Source organism: Kogia breviceps, chromosome 1 (assembly GCF_026419965.1).
Source record: "Kogia breviceps isolate mKogBre1 chromosome 1, mKogBre1 haplotype 1, whole genome shotgun sequence".
Taxonomy (NCBI): domain Eukaryota; kingdom Metazoa; phylum Chordata; class Mammalia; order Artiodactyla; family Physeteridae; genus Kogia; species Kogia breviceps.
The window spans coordinates 149,177,216-149,204,015 of NC_081310.1; the positions used below are offsets into that span (position 1 = coordinate 149,177,216).

General features: G+C 40.1%; 1 protein-coding gene across 3 annotated transcripts in view; it reads right to left on the reverse strand.

Moving 5' to 3' along the window:
- The window catches only part of PATJ (PATJ crumbs cell polarity complex component), a 353,889-nt gene that overhangs the window by 36,055 nt on the left and 291,034 nt on the right, over positions 1–26,800 (reverse strand). For all 3 annotated transcript variants that reach the window (XM_067006873.1, XM_067006872.1, XM_059083193.2), the window contains exons 35-38: positions 9,387–9,470; positions 4,567–4,760; positions 1,671–1,818; positions 262–348 (exon numbers count right to left, since the gene is read on the reverse strand). In XM_067006873.1, coding sequence (XP_066862974.1) covers positions 262–348; positions 1,671–1,818; positions 4,567–4,760; positions 9,387–9,470 — 513 coding nt within the window. The remainder of the gene's footprint in view (positions 1–261; positions 349–1,670; positions 1,819–4,566; positions 4,761–9,386; positions 9,471–26,800) is intronic.

Genomic DNA, 26,800 nt, shown 5'->3' on the forward strand with positions numbered 1-26,800 from the left:
CTAGGCAATATAGAACTAATAGTGGGAGAGAAAAGGGGTTCTAAGAAAACATTTGCAGGCAATAAAGGAGAGAAAAATCTAGGGATTAATGAATTCCCATCCCACCTTTCACTTTTTATTTCAAACACATTAAAGTACACCAAACTTGGTGTTGTGAATATGCTGTATATTACACTTTACTTCCAAATAACCATTTATGAAATGGGCAACTTTCTCCCAATTGGGACAGGTGAGCCAGTCTAACGGGAAGCCATCAACAACCTGACTGTTCTGTGATGTCTTCCTCGACGAGGTCCAGGAACCAGCTCGGAGTCTTCCAATCTCTAGCTGCACAAGCCCCTGTGCACACTTGGGAAGACAAGAAAAGAACAGAGGTGAAAAACAGTAGGATTTGTGTTCTAAATTCTCATGGCAGTGCCTCCACTCATCTCTCTGCAGCCAAGAACTGTAAATGGCTGATGAAAGTTGCAGGTAGAAAGGAAATTCAGTTATCAAAAAAAATCACACAGGACTTCCCTGGTGGCGCAGTGGTTAAGAGTCCGTCTGCCGATGCAGGGGATGCGGGTTCATGCCCCGGTCCGGGAGGATCCCACATGCCGCGGAGCGGCTGGGTCCGTGAGCCATGGCCGCTGAGCCTGTGCGTCAGAGCACATGCTCCGCAATGGGAGAGGCCACAACAGTGAGAGGCCCGCGTACCGCAAAAAAAAAAAAAAAAAAAATCACACAAGGTTACAAAAATTTATCAACTCAATGCTATTCATCTCATGATTTTGCGACTTCTTTAAACACATTAAAAGGATTACATTTCAATTCACCTCCTTTCTCTTCCTTTTCCCTTCGGATGAAAGTATTTGCGAGCAGTGAAATGATTAAGAAAGAGTGGTGAAAAGGAGGACAGAAAAATCAAACACAGAGGTAATCTAATACAAGTCCTCTCTTGAGTAATAACTGATAGTTGACTATTTTAGGAAAGCAGGATTTTAAAATAAAATTCATTTATCTTTGCAAAAGCTCCTACAGCTATAGTATTTGTGAAACAAAATGAGATACACCTGGTTATAGTTGAAGGGCAATTTACAAGAATTTGTATTAACCAGTTTCTTCCAAGTGAGGTAGGCATGTGGCAGAGACACTTAGAAGGGAACCTTGAGCCTTGCCTCCCGGCAACTTCAGTAAGAGACAGCTTGGGTGTTAGGAAAACCCCTTAAGTGCAGCTCTGAGATCTTGGGCATGCCATTCTACTTTCTCAGACTTCACTGTGAGATGAAGGACTTGGTCTTTAACAATCTTTAATGTTCCTTCAAGCAATAAACGCTGGATTTGATGAATTCATGTTAATATAGCCCAAGAGGCAGGAGGATACATTTTGTGACTCCAGGAGAACCTGTCCCATCAAATGCATTTAGAGGACAATTGAGGGTACCTGGAATTCTCACAAGTATGAAAAACTAGCTTAAATCCCCAAACAGGGTTCCCTTCAATCCTGTTAGTCAGTATAATAGCTTTCTTTTAGAGCTATTCCTGATTGGTTAAAATATTCAGATATTAGGTCTCTAGTAAAAAACTAGAATCAGCATAAAGTTCAACACATTTTATAAACAAGCCAGATTAGAATTGTTCCCATTGGACTTGAGTTATACCAGCCACGCAGAAAGCAGAGAGGGACTCACCTTGAGGATAGTGGCCACTGTTTCCTGGGAGGCACTTCTCATGTCCTCCCCATTCACAGATAAGATCTGGTCTCCCTGAATCAATCTCCCATCAAGGTCTGCGGCTCCACCTTTCACGATGTCAGAAATAAACACTCCACTTCCATTTCTGTGAATACCATAAAGCAGTGTAATGGCACAACCTAATATTTCTATATTAAATCAGAGATCACTGATATTCTTCCCAAATGATAAACCTCAGAGTGCTTGCCCTTTAAATAGCTTATACCTATTTACACTGCCTGTAATATTCACTTTCATTGGCCCAAGGGCATAATTTCTGCAAGAGGATAATTTTAGTGAAATAAAATGGAAATACACTTTAAAAAGTAGAATTAAGTACTATTAAAACATACAGGTTATTTCCTTAGAGATCAGCTCAATTATTATCATATGATCTATTTCTAGTCTCTTTCTCACTCTCCCTCTCTTTCCCTGCCTTCCTTACTTTAAGGTTTTAATTATGTTTATTTATTTGATGAATAAATAAATGTTTCAAAATTCAAGAGGTTAAAAAGGTGGGGGGGAGTTCACCTCTCACCTCTGTTTCCCTGTCCCCAAGTTTCCCTCTCAGAGGTAACCAATGTTATTCATTTCTTGGGTATCTCCAAGAGATATTCTGTGTATACGTAAGCAAATGCAGGTGGGTATAGTACACATGCTTGTAAGTGGATATACATGCACAAACACTCCTTTTTCCCCTCCAGTTTTGTTTCTTTCACTTAATACCTTGGCAACTGGTCTTTATTAGCACTTGGAGCTTCCTCAATGTTTTCTTTCTATGGCTACATACTATTCTATGAATGTTCCTTAATTTCATTTAGTAGTAAACTATTGGTGGACATATATCAGTAGGTTATTTCCATTCTTTAGCTACTGCAAACTATGTGCAGTGAATAACATATCTACAAGCATATTATTAGGCTAAATTCCTAGTCGTGGAATTGCTAGGCAAAGAATTGTGAATTTTGGGCTTCCCTGGTGGCGCAGTGGTTGAGAGCCCGCCTGCCAATGCAGGGGACACGGGTTTGTGCCCCGGTTCTGTGAAGATCCCACATGCCGCAGAGCAGCTGGGCCCGTGAGCCATGGCTGCTGAGCCTGCGTGTCTGGAGCCTGTGCTCTGCAACAGGAGAGGCCACAACAGTGAGAGGCCAGCGTACCGCAAAAAAAAAAAAAAAAAAAAAAAAAGAATTGTGAATTTTGAGAGCTTATACATCTTATCTTTTTTTTTTTTTTAAGATGAATTCATTCTAGCTCAGATGGGTTTTTGGTTTTTTATTTTATTTATTTATTATTTTTGGCCACGTTGTGTCTTTGTCGCTGCAATGCGGGCTTTCCCTAGTTGTGGTGAGCAGGGGCTACTCTTTGTTGCGGAGCACGGGCTTCTCATTGCAGTGGCTTCTCTTGTTGCGGAGCTCAGGTTCTGGGCACACGGGCTTCAGCAGTTGTGGCACACGGGCTCAGAAGTTGTGGCGCACAGGCAGCAGCATGTGGGATCTTCCCGGACTAGGGCTTGAACCTGTGTTCCCTGCATTAGCAGGCAGATCCTTAACCACTGTGCCACCAGGGAAGTCCCTACATCTTATCTTTTATAATGAAACCTTTTGTGCTAAGGAATGTAAATGTTCCTTACAAACTCAATCTAAAATGCTGGTCTTGTATAAAGATTATTTCATCAATCCACTACGAGACAATAAAGGAAAAACCATTACTCTAAATGGAATCTCTCTAGGCACGTATATGCATCATAGCAAGAATGCAAACTTCAACATGGGCTCTGTCAGTTGCTCTGTACCCAGATGTCCACTGAGTTTGCTTAGAAATATGAGTCTCAGCTCCTTTGTTTTGTAATGCATTTCCAAATTGATGGTTTTATGGTGCTGAAGTAAAAAAGAGATCATGAGAGCACAGTATGTGGTGCAAAATCAGTGCTCAAAAATGGTAGCTAGTATCTTAGTAACAGCTTGGACTGCTGGAAAAAACCACTAGGCTAGTCATCAGAGGTCTGTGAGGGCACATGACACAATATATATAAAACCAACTTCAATTCTTCCTAAGAATATGTTTGATGCCATTTAAGGCTATATTGGGGTGTCACATGAAAATCCTGCAGTCCTGTTGGAATAAGTACACACTAGATATCTAAAGCCAATAAACTGTGGAAGCTAGAATTGCAGTTTCAAAATCTTACTTCTCTAACCTGTTGATATTATTCTGGAGTAATTACTGCAATTCCTATCACCCGGGTAAGCAGCAAAGATTTCCAAAGAGTAGCCTAGCCACGAGGATCTACCTACATTTTTGCTGCAAGCTATTATTTTGGGGACATCTGTCTTAATAGAAAACTATAGTCATGAAGAATCTATGTCTGCCAACTATGTCAACTCAGCTTGTCTCAGGAACTACTCAACTAGTTTAAGTTAAGAGAGTATGAAATTACCATGGTACTCTATGGCAAGGCAATTTCCCTAACCCAACATTGTATATATACATCTCTTTCTTGATATAAGCTGTTTCTTGGGTATGGTTGCTTTAATTAACCCCTGCAAGCCTCAGATCTAAGTGACTCCAAGTTGAAAGAACCTTGGAAACTCTGTTCTTACTCTCCATGGGGATAAAAGTCTGAACAGTCTGGGTCGACTGGGCTTAGAGTTCTATCTTTATATGACACATTTTTGGGCTGAGATCTTGCTCAGAAACATGACCTATCTCGTTCAAGTATTCATAAAAATGTTAATTTTAGAAATCATATCATTAGTTTATACTAAGCTTTATCTTTCAGTGTTTATAGGTTTTAGCCCCTGAAACTCTGAAGGAAGGAGGCCAATCAATCCTGACCTTCACAGCATTTCCTTACCTCTTCCCAACGATGCTCAGGCCCAGTCCTCGGCCAGCCTTCTTCTGCAAATCCACGGGGAAAATCTCCAAGTTCTCCTCATCCCTGTAGTGTGCCTCATCTCTATACACCACCAGTTGCACCTTCTGGGGGGTCTGCCTCAGGGCTGTGATGGCTTCTTCGTGGCTGGCGCTCCGCAGGTCAATCCCATTAACCTGGAACGACAGGCATCCAAGATGGGCTGCTGACAGCAGAGGCCTCTCTGTCTGGGGAGCTCCTTGACCCAACCAATGAAAAACCTCCAGAAATGTCCAGCCATTCCCAAAGCACACAGGGAGTAACCAGTGGCAGTCATAGCTGCTTCAGATACAAAGGACGTAATTCTTACACTCTCCCACCTCAAATAAGCATAGAGGGTGGGTTAGTACACATGATAATGCAATTTTAGGTGGCTGTGAACTCAACATGAGACAGCAGGGACTACTTGGCTCATTTAATTGAGGTCAAAGGGGAAATAAACATTAGTATTTGGTCAGCATTTTTTGGACTCAGTTTGCTGATTGAATTTGACATCCTCACTCTTAATTGCTAACATCATGACTACTTCAGAATGGGCCAGAAGGAAATGAGGGACGGTTGTTTCTGACAGTGTCAAAGACTCCCTGAAGTCCACTCATCTGAATCTGTATGAGTGAGCATAGACAGGACCATGCATCAGACAGCAGACTATACTGGAAGCAGCACTGACTAAAACCATGGTCCCGCTTCTAGAAAATCATGTGAATTTGGGCAAGTCATGTAACCTCTGTGAGCTTCCATTTCCTTGTCTGTTAAATGGCAATCATAGTCAACTTATTTATTTACTTAATAAATGCTTATGTATTAGCCCTTTATGAGAATTTCCTCATTCAATCTTACACTAACTCTCTGATACTATTACCATTTTACAGATGAGGAAACTGAAGCATGGAAAGGTTAAGTGACTTGACCAAGGTTACAAAGCTAGTACATGGAGGAGCCACAATCTGAACCCAGATTATCTTTCCACCCTTAGTCTCTATACCATGCTGCCTCATCTTATTCTTAGAATGGGTTTTTGGAGCTCCCTGCCACAGCAAAAATCAAGTATTGATGTTGGTGACTCAATTTGACACAAGGGAGAAATTAAGAGGCAGAGTAACCTAGGCTCAAGTGAAGGGAATCATGGGTCACTTCTTCAAGGTCCCAGCTAGGAAAAGAGCCAAACCAAGGGACGGATGGGCCCAGGCCATGGCCAGGTGGATGACAGAGTTCTCTCAAGATGTTGGTTTCAGTCTGTGTTTTGGTCCATCCCTGGGTGTCCTGGGCAGGTCAAGCCTACCTCTGGACCTCCATTCCTTCATCTGTACAATGAGGGGCTGGTCTAAGGCTCTTCCAGTTCTAACATTCCAAAGACTCAGGACTCATGCATAAAGAATGGTTACAGAGAAGGCAGAAGAGAAGAATGAGCCCTTCTTGGAGAAGGTGACTTTTGAGCTATTATTGAAAGCTGATGCTATGAGTCAAGAAATTGTTTAAAAGCCTAATTTTCAAGCTGCTCTTTCTTTTCCGGTATATCTTGGTGGGTCTGTGAACTCACTTAGATTAACTACACCCAGAATATCAGTGTTTAAGCAGGGGTTTTGGATATAGATGGAATTCGGTTTGAGTGCTGATTTTAACTTACTATGTGAAACCTTACATAGATTACTCAAGGCCAGCTTCAACTCTGTCCTCCACAAATTGGAGATAATAATAATAACAATAATCATAATATCCATGTAGTGTTGTGAGGATTAAATGAAATAAACCCTGTAGTACATCCAGCACAGGGCTTGGCATACAGTTAAGCTTGACAGAAGTTAGGAATTGATATTTTTAAAGGGAATTGAAGTAACTGCAGTCAGGGCCGTATTTTCTCAGTGCCAGCATTCACTGTTACTTCAGGCCCACGAATGCACTTTTATTGTTTGTGAGGTAAACCCACAGACAAAGAGGAAAAGAATGTCTCCAGAAAATGTGGTCTGAGCTGATTATTTTCCTGTATTCCAATAGATGGCACACAAGACCACTTCTGCTACTCAACTGAAAAAAAGTTACCTCCATGATTGAAGGTGAATTCTCTAAGCCTCTAAAATACCCTTTGAAAGGCCCTAACAATTATGCTTTTAATTAAAAGTATTGTCATTAACTCTAATATTACAAAAGCAATTCACACTAAATGCCAGCATCAAGATGTCTGCTCAAATCAAAGTGATCTGTTCCAAGTTCACAGTTTTCATTTTCTCCTCTGCTTATCAAGAGACACCATTAAATGCACCAATAATTGTAAGAGAAATACTGCTGTGTAGCTAGAATATTGTGCAGTGATGTATTACCTTAAGTGCCTTACATAAGCACCAGATGCATTATTTAGAACATTGATTGTAGAGGGGTAGGAGTGGTAATACCATTGTTCCCTATTTGGGAAGGGTCATAGGGAGCCCCAGTTGTCAATGGGAGTATATCATGTCCCTTGGGGAGGACAGGCATTCGGGGAAATGGGTGAACTGCTGCTTTGGAAGGAAAGAATAACCAAACTAGGGCAGCAGTTCCTCATTATTTTACCCCACAGGGAAAATTAGGCATTAGCCCTCTATTCTTTCTTCTCCCACCTGCACAAAAATAGAAGGGGATAATGGGAATAGGTATAGGGTAAGAGGAGGGACTGAACCTTAAAGAAGAACCAGAAAGAAGACAGTCCATTTTAATCATAGAATCATAAATCTTACCAGACTAAAAAATTATTTGACTATCTATATCTTTGTAAGCAAAACCTGGCTTGTCCTCATTTAACATAAGGATAGTATAAAACCATGGAAGGCCAGCCTGCACCACGCAGAGGACTCTCATGAGCAGAAAAGCCATTGTTTGGAAAAAGTACAGTCTCAAAATGTATCACCAAAGCTGGCCTGTCTTCTTCTCGAGGCAACCTGCAGGTCCCAGGCTGGCTATGCCTCATTATGCATCTGTACACAGCAGCCACAATTGGAACAAGTTCAAATGTGGAATCTAAGCTGCTTAGAAGGGAAACATGTTCCTTGACCAACCTGAGAGCTATATTTCTTAACTAAACACACAGTATGCTTTTGTGGACAAGATCCCGTCTGGGGTAAGAGAAGAGCCTGTCTAGCTATCTTTAATGAGAAGTGTAGACCATCCATCCACACTGGGTAATACAATTCAGCCAGATGCCAGGAAATGGTTTAGTTGACCTTTCAAATTCTCCTTGCAGTTAAAACAAATTTGCTTTCTTCATGCTTATCTGTCCTGAGTGTTCACTTATACATGAATACATTTTATGGAAGACAGCAGCTACAGCTGAGGGTCTATTCAATACAGATAGATAAATTAAAAATTTTTCTTTTATTGAGGTATAACTGCTATAAAATAAACACTACATATTTAAAGATTTGTACTGTGAATTTATGTGAATTTATACCTGTGCAAACATCGCCATAAACAAGAAATGCACATATTAGATTGAGTTCCATGTGTCCATTACAGAAAAATTTGTGGGCTTACAAATTATGTTAACTATCAAGACATGTATGCATCTGTACTTTTCTGAATATTCAATCTATTCCTCTATAAAGCCAATTATGATAGCACCAGTTAATTAGAAAATCTAGGGAGGGAAAAAACCCCCTCAAAACTCCTGACCACTAAAAAATGGTGTTGCATGCTAAAACAGTCAAGTCAATTCCCAAAGAGGCTACATTTATTTTTCTAACCTCATACACTTGCACCTTAATGAATGCACTGGGAATATGTCCTAATCCAATGATGAAGCACAGTAAAGGCCTGCAGAGAAACCCTATAACTTGCCCTGAATTCAGTTTGCACTCAGCCTGGCCTCTCCTTTAACCCCTTCTTGCCTGTGTTTTCTACCTTTAATTATAACTCTGGTTTCATCTTGGGAGGCAGACTTGAACCACCAAAGGGAAAAATAAAATTCTATGATGTCATTCCTAATGTGCTACATTAAAGCTGCAAAGCAAAAATGCACATGCCTACCATAAAATGTTAACTATTCAATTAAATTCATCCAATGAAAGAAATAAATGTTGCCTACAGGTTTCACACCATTGAAAAAGCTCTTTAGTTCCTCCTACCAGAATGCTTGGCATTGACTTTCCATTCATCCGTTTCCTAGTTCAGACACTGCCTGCCTTGGCTCTTTTTAAAAAGCTTTAACACCTTTGCTAAATGAGAGTCCTTTTAAAAGAGGCAAGTTAAGCGTTTCAATTTTTAATAAGTACCATATACCACCTAAAGGAAGAAGATTCTACATTTTCATCAGCTAGGAAACAAAGGTACCATGGTGTGGACCTCCATTTGACATAAATATACTTATTAGGGACAAGAAAATAATACTTAAAGCTGCAATAAAGTCTTTTAAAATATCAGGTGTGCATGTTTATGTGTGTGTCTATACATATGTGTTTTTAGAAGGGAATTTAGTAAGGTGGAGAGGCAAAAAAATCAAATTGCAATACTATACAGTTTCATTTGATGATAGAACCTTTCGTTGTACTTTCCCCTTTAATTAAAGAAAGTTTTCACAGACAGATTTAGGTTGGTAATCTGTCATGATTCTAATGACAGCTATTTGATGTACATCAAAAAAAGAAAAAAGAATAAAGTACATGTTTTGTTACACTGGGAAAGAAATAATAAGGATATAGCTGAGTAGAAGACAGTGAATAGGTAAGCTGACTGTGGATCAAGGTCACTAAAGGAACCAAATTTGCTGGTATAAAATAGAATTCATAATCACATACCTCTAATATCTGGTCACCAGCCCAAAGTCTTCCATCTCGGGCTGCTGCCCCTTCTTCATAGACTTCATGTATGACTATAGCATCCTATAAAAAACAAATCCTTATTAATTTTTAACAACCATAAATGCTTCCTTAAGCCAACAACCAAACCATAGGCAACAACCCATAATTTGCTAATTTGTTAATAAAGCCACATTTTATTTGACCTAAACAAAATACACAGTTTTGGTATATTCAGAGGTATAGTCAATTTTTCCTAAGTTTATTATTTCATTCCTTTAGGACTGGTTTTACCTAATATTTCAAGTTAAACTTCCCCCATGTGTTTTACTGTTAACTGTGTACACTGCTGCTGTGTATACACCTGAGGTGAACGATGTCTCATTCTTATTTACATTTTATGGTGTATTTTGAAACATGGTTTCAGGTATTTATTGGTATTCAAGGATTTGGCATAGAAGTGTGGCCTGATGAAGGGGGTTTGCCAGGCCTCATTACTTGGGCAATGAAAGGTAAGAACTTAGGGGAATGAACTGGCTCTGGAGGACAGAGCATGGAGTAGGGGAAAGGGCATTCACAGACCTAAGTGTAAGACACTGTGGTTTCCTGACTCTGCCATTGTGTAATCTTGGGCAAATTAACTCCTGAACTCAGGATTCTGAGCCATAGAATCAGGACAGTAGTTAAGGTAGGTAAGGTTTGGCTGAGGAAAGTGTGTTGTGGTTAATGAACTAAAAATTTTTGTTTTTCTTTGACTTAATCACCTTAAATTTTTTATCATCATGAAAATAACAAGTACCAATATAAAGGACTCAAGCAAAACCACAGGGTGTAGTAGACCATGCAAAGAGACTGCCTCCTGCACCCGCCCTCAGTCCTAGTCCCCAGAGACAACCACCACCAACAGCTTCCTCATAATCCCTCCAAACAATTTACCCTTGTACACCTAATTTTCCTCCCCCCCCACCCCCAATGCTGAGCAAGAAGCCAAGCTTTGAAATCCCCTGCCTCAGGGATTTTTGTGGAGCTGGAAACTGAAGCAACCAGAAATCACTGGTTCTTCCTGCTGCTTATAAAACTGAAGGGCACTGAAATGACGGTGGTAATGGAGGTGCTAGGTGTCTTGGCAGGCCACTGGAGAGGAAAAGCGCTTTTGAATGGAGACTAGAAACAGAGATCTGTGGGTCCCTGAGAAGCGAGGATTTGAGCCCTGCACTGCCCGGTGCCCTCCCATTCCCTGCCCCTCCAGCCCACACACAGGCTGCAAGACCCTGCAGACAATGGTCAAGGGCTGCGGACTACAGGCGTAATGGATCCCACCTTGAAAGAAGTCCTGAGTCCCAATCATTGGGGCCTGGAAGCACCAGGACTTCCGGACGTGAAGAGATCATGCAGGCCTGGGTAAGCATGGGCCTGGGATTACCAGGGTGGATTGATGACAATGACCGCAGGGGCCCCAGTGTTGGGGAGCTTTGTGACAGAACCAGAACCCTGAGAGCCAATGGACCTCCAAAATGACTGAGGTTGATTCCACCTCAGTCCGGAAGCGTGGAGTCTCAGAATTAGAATTAAATTGACTTGAAGTAAATAAATGAAATATTTCTTGCAAAAATGTAAGATAGGTAAAGACCTCCAAACCAAACCTACTTTTCAAAAAAAGTTTCCTGTACAAATGCTCTAATAGAGAAACAACCGAAGAAAATCAGAGGTCTTTAACCAGATGACCCATCTGGATTCCAAATATCTTCCCAATAATAAATGCTTTCATTGTATCACCACAGAGTTCTGAAAACATTCTTTATTATTATAGCAATTAGAGAGGCAGCCCAGAAGAACCGGGAAAGGTCCCTTGATCCAGACAATTTACGTTTCAGATTCTGTACCAGCAATAGATTTTAGACCATTCTTTGCTTTAACTCTGACTCATGAAATTTCCAGACCCAGGGAGCATTTATACTGCCAACAGTTTGTTTCTTTGCACTGTTTCAGGGGAACGATTTCAAGGAAATTTGCTGGGTCAGTGGCTTCAGGCGATCCCAACAACACCGCCAAGATGACACTAAGGGCCATTTTCATGAAGATAGTTCAGGGAGAAATTAATGCAAGGTCCTGGTTACACCCTCTGTAATGCTGGTTTTCAAAGCTTGGTGGCCAAACGCCCCGTTTTCACTGGATTTGGGAGAGTCAGACTGAACTTAATGCTACACATGGCTTTTACAGAGCTGAATTTTCAGCATAAATTCCTTTGATCTTGGAACATTACAAAAGTCAAATGGGAAATTTCTCTTCATTCATACTCAAAGGGAAGAAAAAGACCCAATGAAGTTTTTAATCAGTAAAAGTAGCCTGAATCCAAAACTCTTAGATACTTTCTGGGTGCTCAATGAACTATCATACATAAAATAAATATACTGTTAATAGGCTCAAATAAATGCTGAATTCACTGCCAATGATTTGTTTTTGGTCCATGAGTCTTTCTAGATGGAAAACTCCATTTCTTTCTTTCCTTTTACTCGACTACAGTTGTGGTTTCTCTTAAAGTCATCAGTGAAAATACAATAAAATGTGAGGCACTCTGACCTGTCAATAGAAGAAGGTCACATTTCTAACCATGTGCCTTCGTGTGCCCAAAGTGCTCTATGAAACTGTGGTTCTGGACAGTTGCATTAACTGGGGGTGACAGAGGTGCGAGGTAGGGACCAAATTAGAAATGTGGGCTAGTGAATTGGAAAAGAAAAAAGATTTATTTTTCAAAACTTATGTAGTTCATAGCATAGAACAGAATAGTAAAATAGACACTGGTTTGGGATATTTTAGACATCTATTTGACAAGTCTATATTAAAATTTTACTTCTTTCTTGCTTTGAAAAATATTGCGATTAGATGAAATAGTGGGTCATTGATGAAAGACTGACCTTTATTATTTCAAATAAAAATTTGGAGTTGATTATACACATGATTCTCATCTGCTCATTGTATCCTCCTAATTTTAATGCTCTTGAGCTATTTATTCAAGCAAGGCTGCTTGTTAGGGACTTCCTGGTGGTCCAGTGATAAAGAATCTGCCTTACAATGCAGGGGATGTGGGTTCAATCCCCTGTCGGAGAACTAAGATCCGACATGCCGCAAGGCAACTAAGCCTGTGTGCCACAACTCCTGAGCATACATGCCTCAACTAGAGCCCACGTGCCATAAACTACAGAGCCCACACACCCTGGAGCCTGCACACAACAACTAGAGAAGAGAAAACCTGTATGCCGCAACTAGAGAGAAACCCGCGCACCACAGTGAAGACCTCGCGCACGATAACGAAGATCCCGCATGCCGCAACGAAGTTCCCACGTGCGGCAACTAAGACCCGAAAATAAATTACATAAAGAAATAAATAATAAATCTTTTTTGTTTTAAAAACTGCTTGTTGGCACAGTTTTGAGTGTCTTCTCCTCCACCAACTCTCTCCCACCTTCGTATCTTTGTGTATTTAACTAACACTCCACCCTGGATAACTCAGTGACTCTGTCTACCAGTACCAATGACTTCTTTTAAAACACATCTCTTCTAGAAGCAATCTATTCATCATTTCCCTGTGGGTGGGTTGCTGGCTTATGCTGAACAGAGGCTGTAGAGACAAATGATTATGAGCTAGGCTTCTGGAGTCAGACATCTCAGTCCAAATCCTGGCCCTGCTACTTCTGGCCATGGGAAGACTGTTAACCTCTCAGCTTCCCCATCTTTATATGGTTCTAACAATATTATCTACATATAAAGGTTTATGTACAATGCCAGCACATAGTAAGGAAGCGATAACATCTCACTTATTTAACATCTCTGTGCCAAAGAGGCCACATACTTCCCATTTGTGCCATTTAGTCCTCATAATAACTAAGCAAGTTCAGTGTTACTAGTCTCATGTACAGTTAGGGAAAAGGAGGTTCAGAAGGGTCAGATTTGACCAGGTCTTTGCAGCTACTAAGTAGAAAAGATGAAATTCCAGCTTGGGGCTGCTTAACACCAAAGACTGTGTTCCTATCACTATTGCAAGCTTCTCATCTGCTTTAAATATTTTATTTTGCACTTGTATAAAGACAAGTGCAAAATAAAACTTGGGATTTTCCATATGGCATCAATTCTGTTGAAATACTGTCTCCTCAGCTCCACAGCAAAAACCTTGAGGGCATGAGCCGATCATTTTATAGACAGTGAACAGACAACTGTTGAAATAAAAATTGAAGCCTTAGGCTTTAGAGGCGGGGTGATGATCTATGGGTCTCAGCTGCTAGTGCTGGTACCTGATTAGGGGTTTGCACAACACAAAGCATGATGGGGAGGCCCTCTCCCCACCCAACATGAAGTCTTTCTTAATTCCACTGGTTATTCTTATCTCCTTCTTTCCTTCCTTTCACCTTTTCAGTCCTCTTTCTGTGTACCCATATGATTCACTGAATGATTTTTTTCTACAGGAGCAGAAATAGAACAACATTATATACAAGTGATAAATTGATGTTTAAAATAAAAAGTGTTCAATCCAAGAAAACAGATTAATTTCTCCTAATGGCAGACCTGAGAATCATTTATAGATGAACAAGACTGACATATAATAAAAAAGTAATTTCCTCTTGGTAGTTGTGTGACTTTCACTGGGACAATAAGAATTTGAGTAAGATGGTCTGTTTACTTACTGCCTGAGGTAAGACCAATAGTGTCCCCTAGAAACTCTAAATTACTCATTTGACTTGCCAACTCTAGAGCCAGAGAAGAATTTGATCAGTGAGTTGGAGAGTTTCTCAAACAATGGTTTTTCCCTAAGCAGAAGGGTAAAGCAGGATTTCAGAGATGTAGGAAAAGCTTCTGCTTAAAAAGTTCTCCCTCACCAGTCTATATCTGAAACATGTTTAACTTGAAAAAAATTTCTTTATTCCACAATTAAGGACAACAGTAAAAAAAATAGAGAGCCAGGAAGAAGCCAGGCTAGCCAATTAATCATATTGTTTAAGGAACCACTGTCTTAATGTCTGCATTCCTAAAAGAATAAGTATTTATTTATTTTAAAATATAGATAAAATATGCACATGGTATTAGACTCAAAACAGTATACACTGAGAAGTTTCTCTCCAGCACTTGTCCTTCACTCAATTTCCCTAATCAGAAACATACAGTATTAAGTTTCTTATGTATTTTTACAGAGTTAGTCTATATATCTGTATTTGGAAAGTACTAAGGGCACCAAATACTTGAAGGTCGTGCCTTCTTTTATCTGCTACCTACTTTGTTTCATGAAATTCTACTGGAGCCAGGTAAGCATCACCTCTTCTATGAAACCTTCTTTGACTCTCTTCCCTGGTAGGGTGGATCAACCTGTCCTGTGGGTCACTACTATATCTTAGCATTATTGAACTCACAGTATCATGATAGCTTGTTCATGGATCTAGCTCCTATACCGCCTCCTGCCCTCAGTGGAACCCTTCCAGACAGGAACTGTTCCCAACTCCTCCTTGTATCCTGGGGCTGAGCAGGATACGTGTTTGCTCATGTATCCTGCTCAATAAATGCTTGCTAAATGATCATCAAGAAATTCGCTGGAGATAGAAAAAGGCATCAAAATGACCCAGAAAGAGGAAGCTGGCAGGGTTAGTATGTCATAATCTCACCGTAACCAAAACAAGTTTCTGATGGTAAAAGTGATATACAACCAAAATACCTATCACACATGGATATTAAATCCATCTGAATTTCCAGAGGATTTACTTTAGCTTGGAGAGCAATTTTAAAAGGCCAAGTATGAGGGATTAATTATCATGGAGCCCCACAAAAATCACAAACACCTCCAGGGGGATTTAAACTCTGAATTGCTGGAAAAGAATTTCACAACACGTGGTAATGTATCCTTAGACAGTGTCAGAGTCATCAGATACTTTAGCCCATCAATCACCATTTTCTTTACTGTTCAAGCTGCCAACAAGTAGATAAAGTAACTCATAAACACACCAATCATTCAGCAAAAGGAAATTTTACTGTTGTCACAATAGGCCTATAACACTTAAAGAAGCCATGTGTTAGAAAAATTAACTAAGGATTCTCCTGTGGACCGAAGGATACCAATAAGCAGTGTGGGTGAACTATTTTCACAGAAAGAGATTTTATAGTTTTCATTTCCAGATAATCAGTGGATTGTTTTAACAAGCATTTTAGGGCAAAACTTTGATAAAGAATTGTATAATAGACATTATTATAAAGGAATACGTACATATGGCTTAATTTTACTGCTTGAAGGCACATTTTACTTAATTTGGATTGCTCTGGAATTAAATCCAATTTTTGTCATACTCATAAAAGCCCCCGCACCCACTCCTAAGGGACATTTTAACCACATAAAAGTTTCACATTAAATTTCACATTTAGGTGGAAAACATATTTACTGATGATCCAAAAAGAGTGTCACATCCTTTTTTCTTGCTCTACAGGAAAAAAAAATCCCTCCTAACAAGAAAGACCTATGAGGACTAAAAGAAGAATTTAAAATGTTATATATAAAATGGGCATTTTTTGTGTCTGTGGAAGAAACCGTGGTTCAGATCTGCAGCCTTACAGGATTAATGCTACTTTTAAATGTCATTTAATAAAGTTCCCCTCTATGGCTGTCACTGCTCAGAAATCATACAGACATGTCTTCTATACAGTAGACCACTTTCTCAGCAGGAAAGCCAAACCAATGAGAGGTGATAATACAGTGGGGGTAGTAAAATGTGCAAACCAAAACTACATTCAACTCCACGCTGAAAAACACATGTGGATGTATTAAGTTACTGATTTGTGATGTCTACTGCCATTAGACAGTTTAAAAAGAAAGTGTGGGTTACAACTGCTAAAGGATATCTCACTTTTAGCAAAGTTGAAGGGCTCCAAACTGTATTTATATAAATAAATGGAGGAGTATCTTTAGAATATGTTTTTTTCTATCCCAAATCCTTTGTGACCACATCTTTAAAAACTTAGCTTCCCTATTATATTTCAATTAGAACGTGATTTGCACTTTGATGCAAAAAGTGGTTTGAAAAAAAAAAAAAGGGCAGTAGGGTGTGGAAGAAGGACCCAGGACTAGGAGTGAGAGGAGTTCATTTTCTGACAGCTCTGCGGTAGCCAATTCTGCAAGTGGTTCTGCAAGAACCCCTTTGTTCATGATACTTATCATCATCAGTAAAGCACAGAGCTGAACTATGTGACTTCTAAAGTCATTCTAGCTCCAAAACTTTAGACCTTGATGAACCCATACCGTGTGCAGAGCAAAGCAGAGAAAGCCTCTATTTTACATAGATGCTTAGGTCCTGCCTAGGAATAAGACCTCCTTCTATTTTTTAAAAAAATTTATTTTACTTATTTATCTTTGGCTGCGTTAGGTCTTCGTTCCTGCGTGGGTTTCTCTGGTTGTGGCGAGCTGGGGTTACTCTTTGTTGTGGTGTGTGGGCTTCTCATTGCGGTGGCTTCTCTTGTTGTGGAGCACAGGCTCTAGGCAATGGGCTTCAGTAGTTGTGGCTCACGGGCTCTAGAGCGCAGACTCAGTAGTTGTGGTGCATGGGCTTAGTTGCTCCACAGCATGTGGGATCTTCCCAGACCAGGGCTTGAACCCGTGTCCCCTGCATTGGCAGGCGGGTTCCTAACCACCGTACCACCAGGGAAGCCCAAGACCTCCTTCTAAATGACAGACCAGAAGAATAGCAACTCTCATAGGCTAAGAGAGATCAGAAAGATATGGGGGCTGGGTCGGACTGTATTAGTTATCTTTTGCTGCAAAACGTAGTGGCTTAAAACGAAAGCTAACCACTTGTTTGTTCATAATTCTGTAGGGTGGCACTTTGGGCTGGGCTCAGCGGGGCAGTTCTTGCGCTCTACGTTGTGTCAGTTGGGCTCTCCTATGAGGTTGCAGTTATGTTGGCGGGGGCCTCAGCTGGGATGGCTGGGTCCCTGTCCCTCCAAGTGCTCTCTCCGTATGGTGTATGTCATCCTCCAGGAGACCACTCCTGGCTTGTTCTCCAGGTGGCAGTATTTCAAGAGGACAAGAGCTAAGCTGTAAGGACTCTCAAAGCCACACAATGCCACTTTCACTACTATTGGTCAAAGCAAGTCGATGGGTCAGCTCAGATTCGAGGAATCTGAAAAAGCTGCACAAAATTTATGGTCAATTTTAATCTACTACAGACTTTATCAAGTCAGCCAGAGGAATCTTCCAGCCTGTCAACAATGGAAGGCAGCAACACATGGTGGGAATGGTACTGGCTATGGCCACATAAACCTGTGTTCAGATTTTAGCTCTGCCACTTATAGGTTTGTGATATTTCTACTAAGTTAATTAACCTGTCTGAACCAGTTTTTCTGTCTCTGTAAAACAGAACTCAGAAATCCTACCTGTTAGAGTTTGAGGATGAAATAAGATTATATATGTAATGTCAAACAAAGTGTCAGCCAAAGAGATGTTAAATAACTGCTAACGAGGGCTCCCAATACATATATGTCTAAGGTTTAAGAGGCACATGTGGCACATAAAGGAAGGAATACATATATGTCAGAGTGATCAAAATTCACAACTCTAAGGATGAATGACACCAGTCTTGGTCCATCTTTTTAATTTCTAATTTTCTTGTTATAATGCTGATCCTACAATATAACTGATTGCTTCTTTTCAAGAAAGATTATGCAACAAGGACATTTTAGGTTATTTTTTCTCAAGTCATGGACTGTTCAGGGTTAAGTCCAATGGACCATCCAAATGCCAACAAGATGTAAACCAGACTACAAGAGTCCTGTTCCCAAATATTTTGATTTTTCTGTTTCAATCAAGTTGAAACATATTGTTTGTGGATTCCGATTTGCAAATTCCCCTGCTTCCCCAAATCAATGCTCTTGGTGCATTAATGGTAATTTGCGGACACGAGCAGAGTGGTGAAAAATTTGAGTTGCTTGATTCACTTGTTCCTAGCTGAGATAGAACAAGGCAACATTATGCTTTCTTGTTTCGGCTCTCATACTGGAAACAAGCTTCACTTAAAGGGTCTTCTTAGTGCCACATGTTTCGCATTTTTGTGCTGTTATGTGCCTTGCCGAGAAATTGCATGTGTTAGACAACCTTCATTTGATTATGAATTATAGAGCTGTTGGCCATTCAATGTTAATGAATCAACAATATGTACTGAATAAAGTATCTTTAATCAGAAACACACATAAAACAAGGTTATATATTTATCATTGGTTAAAAATGCTGTGACCAGAGGTTTGGAGGAGGAATCTAACCCTGGTCTTTCCTCTAGAAGCAATGGTTTAGTATTCATTAATTCAGTGTTTGCTGCAACTTTATATAACATAATTACCATGAATAAGAACTGACCGTACTTCCTCCTGTTGCTTTCCCCTGGTGTTACTTCACTACAACAAAACTGGGAAACCTAATGTGAAAGCTGATAAAGGTAGAAATGCAGACATATGCTATCTGTAATAGAGATGGCAGGACTCATGTGGACAAAGGCAGCTCTTGGCTGTCCTTGGTACACTGAAGCAGTGGGTTGATTAACCCAGGGTGGGAAGAATTAATGCATTTTTCTTATGCTGTGGCATGTGTTATTATGCTTATAACTCAATGTGTTTTGTGGATTTATATTTTTTGAATTAATTACAAAGGTAAAATGCAAAGATGAAACAAGACAAGTTGCAAAGTAGCTAATCTTCCCTACTTTCAAACCAAGAACCTTTTTCCCCCTTCTTTGATGCAAAAAGTATTTGGCATACCCTCATCGATTCATAAGAAGCAAAAGGTTAAGACGTTACTTTCAATATTTCATAAGAACATGCAGGACCCGAGGCAGAATATAGTCAATAATTATCTTATTTCCTTTGTTCTAAGACAATTATTTTCTCATTTAACAATTTTATAATTCAGAGTACATTTAATGTACTGCTTTCCCACCATGAATATAATAAGAGTATTACTTAAGAAGAAGTATAGTATTTATCAAATTGATGTAGTTTTGCTTGCCAACTTCATAGAATGAATATATAATTGTTTCTGTTCAGAAAACCTGAAGGGGCTACAGTTATAGAAGGGAAGTCAGCAAGAGTCAAAAGAGCTTATCTATCATACTTGGAATCACAGTTTTTAAAATCTGGATTCTCTATTCTGCTCCCTTTTAAATAGAGTTCACAACACAGATTTTCTAAGAATCTCAGAACACAGTCAAGACTTCAATTAATCCCCATAAAACTCTGCTACAAAAGAAACAAAGAGTCTATATATATCCTAATCTCAATTTATTCATCTATTCTAATATGCTTGGGGTAGGGTATGAAGACTTGCACCTACCAAACCCTTCAAAGAGAAGGAAAATGGATCACAGTGTTCAGTACCTATAATTTTGGAATACTGAAATATTCTCACGTAATAAACTATAGATAACATAAATAAGCATTAAATCAGCAATAGATAGAGGCTCTTTTGACATAAAAGTAAAAGTAAGGATTAGGGACTTCCCTGGTGGCTCAGTGGTTAGGAATCCGCCTGCCAATGCAGGGGACATGGGTTCAAGCCCTGGTCCTAGAAGATCCCACATGCCGCGGAGAAACTAAGCCCGTGCGCTACAACTACTGAGCCTGCGCTCTAGAGCCCGTGAGCCACAACTACTGAAGCCCACATGCTTAGAGCCTGTGCTCCTCAACAAAGACAAGCCACCCAATGAGAAGCCCGCACACCCCAACGAAGAGTAGCCCCCGCTCGCCACAACTAGGGAAAGCCATGCACAGCAACGAAGACCCAATGCAGCCAAAAATAAATAAATTAATTTTTTTAAAAAGTAAGGATTAAATGATCAGTTACACAGGAAGCAATAATACCAATCTGTGTGTGCGTGTGTGTGTGTGTGTGTGTGTGTGTGTGTGTGTGTGTGTGTGTCAAAGCAATGGACTAGGTAAGCTATCCTAAAACTCAAACTCAGGGATTGCAAATTCTTGTACACTATTTATAGGTAACTAAAATGTGGAATGAAAATCACAGCAATAAAATAGCTAATATAAGAATTGCTCTGAGGGCTTCCCTGGTGGCGCAGTGGTTAAGAATCCGCGTGCCAATGCAGGAGACATGGGTTTGAGCCCTGATCCAGGAAGATCCCACGTGCCGCGGAGCAACTAAGCCCGTGTGCCACAACTACTGATCCTGTGCTCTAGAGTCCATGAGTCACAACTACTGAGCCCACGTGCCACAATTACTGAAGCCCGCGTGTCTAGAGCCCATGTTCCACAACAAGAGAAGCCACCGCAATGAGAAGCCCGCGCACCACAATGAAGAGTAGCCCCCACTCGCTGCAACTAGAGAAAGCCTGTGTGCAGCCACGAAGACCCAACATGGCCAAAAAAAAAAAAATTGCTCTGAATATATAAAAATGTTTCACATTTTAAGACTTTGAAAAGCTTTCTCTTCAAGCTCAGAAAAGAAACTGTTTTGTATTTACTTAAAATGGAGTTCCTTTGCCAAGTCTGATTTAGCAAAAAGTTGATACTTATCAATAGGAATATAATTTTTCATACTGAAATATAGGTTTAAGGAAATGGGATAATATTTGCATTATAGTTTATAAGTCCCTATAGTTCCATCTGGTACTTATTTATCTAAATTTTACTCAGCTTGCATAATATTTTTGCTTACAGTTATATTCTTTAAGATCAGAAACGCCCAAATCTGGAAATTCAGAGGTACTATTCATTAACATTCTTTCAGTGTGATTCATGGACTTTTTGCAAACTCTGCTTTGATTTAAAATAAAACTAAGGTAATAAGATGTTTTGTATAAAAATATATGACTTAAGCAATAACAATAAAAGGAACTTGGCTTTGGAGGTTTACACGCCAAAGCAAACCATGCTCCTCAGGAAACAGAGTGTGCAAAGTTCATTTGAAGGAGAACAGCAAGATAAAACACTTAATCAAATGTAAAATAGTTTTCTACTCTGCTTACTTTAAAAAGTATCTAGTGCTTTAAGTTGCCACAGTCCTACTGTTAAATGGTCAGAAGCTGTAACAGCTAAACAATGGTATGCAGCATGGTGAAGTGTTAAATCAGGTCACTTCAGAACCTGACACATGGTTATAGCTAAAGGACAGATATTCTTCATGTCAATTTCTAGATGGAAGAACTTTGCCACATAGTGTCCAAATGGGAGAGTCCTTCTATCCTGATGCTTCTTGCTAATGGACCTGCCCTAGAGAACTTTTGTTTAATAAGAATGAATTAAACTGGTACTAAATCAGGTGGTGAAAAAAATTAAAGGTGTGCAACTTGGAGAGAAATGACAAGATTCTGAATATGACATTCCCAGGCCTTTTTAATACTACAAATATCTAAATTTTACAATCTATCCAGGGAATCCACTGACCTCATTTACAACAGGATGGTACCAAAAATATAAAGATAAAACAATTGCCCTAGTCTAACTGCATTCCTCTTGAAAAGAGATAAGCTTATCTCTGGACCCAGAAGAATACCAGTATAACAAATAGGACTTATATTTATGAACTTTCCTTTCCAAAAGTGATAACAATTAATAGCTTCCCTAAAACAAAACAACAGAACAATAATTATGCCTTATTCTCTAGTTTAAAAAACTCAGGACTTTGAAGTTTTAAGAAATTTGTGAGATAGGAATGCAAAGGGGCTGGGAGGAGAATGAATTTTCTTATACTATCATTTTGAAAAAGGGATTTATAAATGTAAATGTTGCTCCTTGATTAAAAAACAAAGTCTAATAATAATAATATCCTTGCAGAGTGGCTGCCTGCCTTTGTCAAAATATTTCCTGAGATGGGGCACTCACTATCCCCAGGCAGTTCATGCCATCTTCGGTCAGCTGATGTTTAGGAAGTTCTTCCTTAAAATGATGTGAAACCTGTTTTTCACTGGGCACCTTGGGAGCACCTGAATTGTTTTCATTCTTCATCCACAAGAAGATAACCTTACATGCTTGCAGAAAGTCATTGTTGTCCTTCCTGGTCTTCCCTTTTCCAGTCTGTTCAATTCCTCCTGAGATCATGTGGTTCCAACAATGTTCTTGTCAACCACATAATTATGCCCAGAAATGAACAGAATACTCTAGCTATAGCTAAAACCGGTCAGAGAAGCACTCAGACAGACCTAACAGCATGTGCAAAAGCCTTGCATCAGGTGGGAACAAGACTCATTAAAGGAACTGAAAAAGGCTGGCATGGCTGGAATTCAGAGTGAGTAAAATGAGACTGGTTAGAGTCATATTTTTAAGTGTGCAAGGCTTTATATGGGGTACCAAAGATACAAAATAAACAGGTCTGCTCTCAAGGAGCGTAGGGTCTGGTGGGTAAGATGGATTCACCTTTCCCAGGTGAAGGCTGATGACACAGAGTGGTAGTGCTAGAAAAGGGGCCCCAACAGTGCAGCTTTTGAGTCAGACTGTCTAATTAAACTCCAACTGGACCAACTGCTAGTATTGTGTCCTTGGAGAAGTTACTTCGCTTACCTGTGTCTCGGTTTCCTCACCTATAAAATGGGGATAATGGGGATAACTTCTCCTATAGGATTGTTGTGAAAGTTAAATGAGATGATGTTTATTATTGTTGTATTAAGAACAGTACCTGAATCACTTTTTAAAAGTTTGATGCTAAAAAACAAATGGCTAATTATCTAGAAACAGAGTCATGTTTCTCAATGTGCAGGAAACATACTAAAGACACACAGATGAAGGGAGCAAAGGATCTACTTTAAGACGAATGTTTAACAATACTTAATAATAACTGAACTCAGTGTAGACAGGCACTGGGAAAAGTCCTTAATATTCTTTATCTTAATTAATCTCTATGCCAACCTTAAGAGGTAGATTTGGTGGTCATCACCACTGTTTTACAAAGGAAGAAACAGATTTAACTCAGAAGGGTTAAGTCTCTTGTCCAAGGTCCCACCACAGTTAAAGAGCTGGGATTCTGAGCCTGCAGAATCAGCATCATTACTCTGCTATGCTGCCTGTTAGGTTTAAGAGAAACACTGTCTATAGTCTGGGACCTTTGACAATGGTACTCAGAGAAAGGAAAATGCAGAGTGAGGGTTCTGGAGCAACTCTCCTCATTCTTTCTTCACTTCACTTGCTCAATCCCAGGAACAGTTCAAGTCTGCCAATATGCTTAAATAAAATATTTAAGTTTTTCTTTCTCTTCTCTAGAATTTCCAAGGCTGATAATAAAATAACCCCAATAAATGACACTGGAGAGCCATATTTTAGTTCTTCTAAGGACACTGCAAATAAAACTCCTAGTCAGTAAGCAAACATTTCTGAGAAGGGGGCATTGAGGGATTCCAGGACAGGTGTAAGAAATATGATGCAAGCATCATAAGAGGTAAGAGTCCATGGCAGAATATGCCAAGTCTTCTGAGCCACAGGATTTCATGCAAATTACCACTCCAAGACCAAAAAGGGGGCGGGAGGGAGACAGGAGGAAAAGATGGCTAGATAGATGGATGGAAGGAAATTTTAAAAATATTAATTAATATACGATCTCTTTTATGTAATGTGCCCTATCTGGTTTCCTGGCTGCGGGCCTCCCTCAAATCCAATTGTTGAAATCCTAGTGTCCCTCCTCAAAGGAGGCAGGGTCTTTGAGAGGTGATGAGGTCATGAGGGCAAAGCCCTCATGGATGGGATGAGTTCCCTTATAAAAGAGGCCCCCTTGCAGAGCTCCCTTGCTCCTTTCACCCTGGAAGGATACAAGAAACCTGCAACCCAGAAGAGGGCCTTCATCCGACCATGCTGGCACCCTGATCTTGGACTTCCAGCCTCCAGAACTGTGAGAGATAAATTTCTATTGTTTGTAAGCCACTCAGTCTGTGGTATTTTGTTACAGCAGCCTAAGGAGACTAAGACACCTGCTTACGAGAAACACATAAAAACTAGCCTGTATTAATTAAATCTAGAAAGTTCATACTACAGATTTACTTTTTTCCACTTTCCAGAGAAATTCCCTATTTTAACAGTCCCTATTAGGATTTTTCATTGGTTGATCCCCTATATAGACCACAAACATTAAAGGCAGTAGGATCAACTTAAATGAGTGTGTGAGCTCTTTAAAGGCAGGGTTATTTCATTCAATTTTTTTATCCTCAGCACTAAGCAAGGGCAGCCTTTGAAACACATGCTTTCTATCAGAGGAGCCACACTCACCAAAAGCAGACCTGGGGACACATCATATGGTTAAAACAACAGAAGAAAAGGTTGTCGTTGAGGATTGGGTCCAGGTATGCTCCTCAACCTTCCCAAGGGGGTCACCCTCAGCATTACCTTGGTATTTTAAGAGGTCTATTTAGATGACTGGGTGAAAATACAATGAGATGCTAAGTGAGATCTCCCTCTGTGATCTCAGAAACCACCTGTCTTGGATCCAGAGAAACTATTTATAGCAGATAGAACTGATGTGGTGTCAAGACCAAGTCCCAGAGGCTTAATTCCTCTAAAGATGGCAAAAAAAAAAATCTGTTGGACACACGACAAAGAGGGCACAGAAACCCTAATTGGGCATGGGGAGGTTGGGGGGGATTTGGGGCAAATGCTTAAGAAGGATCACCAGCCCTTAGAATGTGCTCTTTCCCAGCACCAGAGCTAAAATAAGGATGCATATCAGGATGCAAATAAGCAAGTGCAAAGGTGCTTCTGTCAGTGGATCTCAACATTGTCCACAATTTCCTTTAATATGCTCTCGTCTTTGTTTGCTAACTTCCTGCTGGCTGGATGCACTCCCAGGACCTGATTGGATAAAGTGACCTGGAGTGTCAATTAGGCTATGTGTCCCATATCAGAATTTGGAGCCAGGCGGAGGGGAAAGGAAAAAAGAAAGACCCTCATTGTGGTAAACAATGGTTTTATTTGTTAAAGCGCCTTCCACCCACCTCCTGTTCAGCCTCACCAAAATATCATGCCTATATATTACTTGTGAGTCTAACTTACAGCTTTTGATGAGGTACCTGAGGTTAGGAAATAAAAGCTGTGTCTCATTTCTCATTTTTAAGTGGTACTTATCCTTCCAAGGACAATGGAATTTGTAGTCTCAAAAGGCAGAACCATATATTATGAACCTCAAGACGCTCTTAAAGAATTTTTTTTGGCTGCCTCATGGTAGCAAGAGAAGCAGAGCACAGTATTTCTCAAACAGCCTCTCATGCAGGATGCAGAAGGTGATGTCAAACAGTGGAAGCCCTCAAGCTGGTGGCCAGCAGCACAAATGCACCTAGTATTAAAGACCCAAGAGCAGACAGGCACATCTAACCAACCCACACAAAACAAAAATCAAATCGATAACAACGAAAGGAAAAAAAAAAAAATCAGCCAACAGACTCATTCAGCTAGGCCAGACACGCTGATTAAAGTCTTCCAATTCCCTCTGGGAAATCTAGTGCTGTCTTATTTTAACCAATTATTAAGAGACGTATATTTACAACAAATAAATCAGAGGGTGACTTTTTCTTTATGAAAGAATTCACTGAAGAATTTCCTTAAAGCTTAATTTCTCTGGTTCATTTCAAATAGAACTTTATACAAATTCAATTTATTTACTATTCAAGAACATCTCTTTGGGAAAATAAGGCAACAGGCTATGGGAGGCAGACATCTCTAACGTTCAAGGTCAGCCAGCAGTCTCTGAAAACTACCCCGATGGCCTTCGTAGAACAATGATATATATGTATATACATAAAATTTTCTACTGTTTACAAAGTCTCTGATCCTCACCACAACCAAGTGAGTTGGGATTATTGGGCTTACTTAGTATGTGTGGAAACTGAGGCTTGGAGAAGGCACATGTCATGTGCAGTTTCTTACCATGTACTAGGCACCAGGCTAAGGTCATCTCTTTGATCCTTTTGGTAACTCTACAAGGTATTACAGTCCCCTTTAATAGATCAGGAAATAGAGAGGTTAAGGAACCTGCCCCAGATGGGAATGGTAGAGAGGAAGTATGGCTGAGAGCTAAAGGAAAGGGCTGGTCAGCCATCAGCTCCCAGATCAGCTGAGGAGAGATCATGGAGGCTGGAGAAGCAAGGGAAGATGTGGGGCGGGGGCTGGAGGAGGTACTGAATCTTGATGGGCGGGTAGGTAGTGCAAGAAGAGAGCAGTTTGAGGGGAGGTGAGAGAGTCTAAGAGGCTGGAATGCATGTGGGTCTGGGTAAGACTGGTCTGGTCCTCTACTGGTGGCGTGTTACCTCCTGGTACAGTAGGAGCTTGCTGGATGGCTGAAGTGATTCTATGAACAGTTCAAAGGCCAGATCACATATAATTAGAAGGCATTATTAAAAACACAATTTGAAAATATAACCTAGACCAAACCACTTGAAGGGGAGCTTCTAAGGAAGAGTTTGCCCCTTTCCTCAATG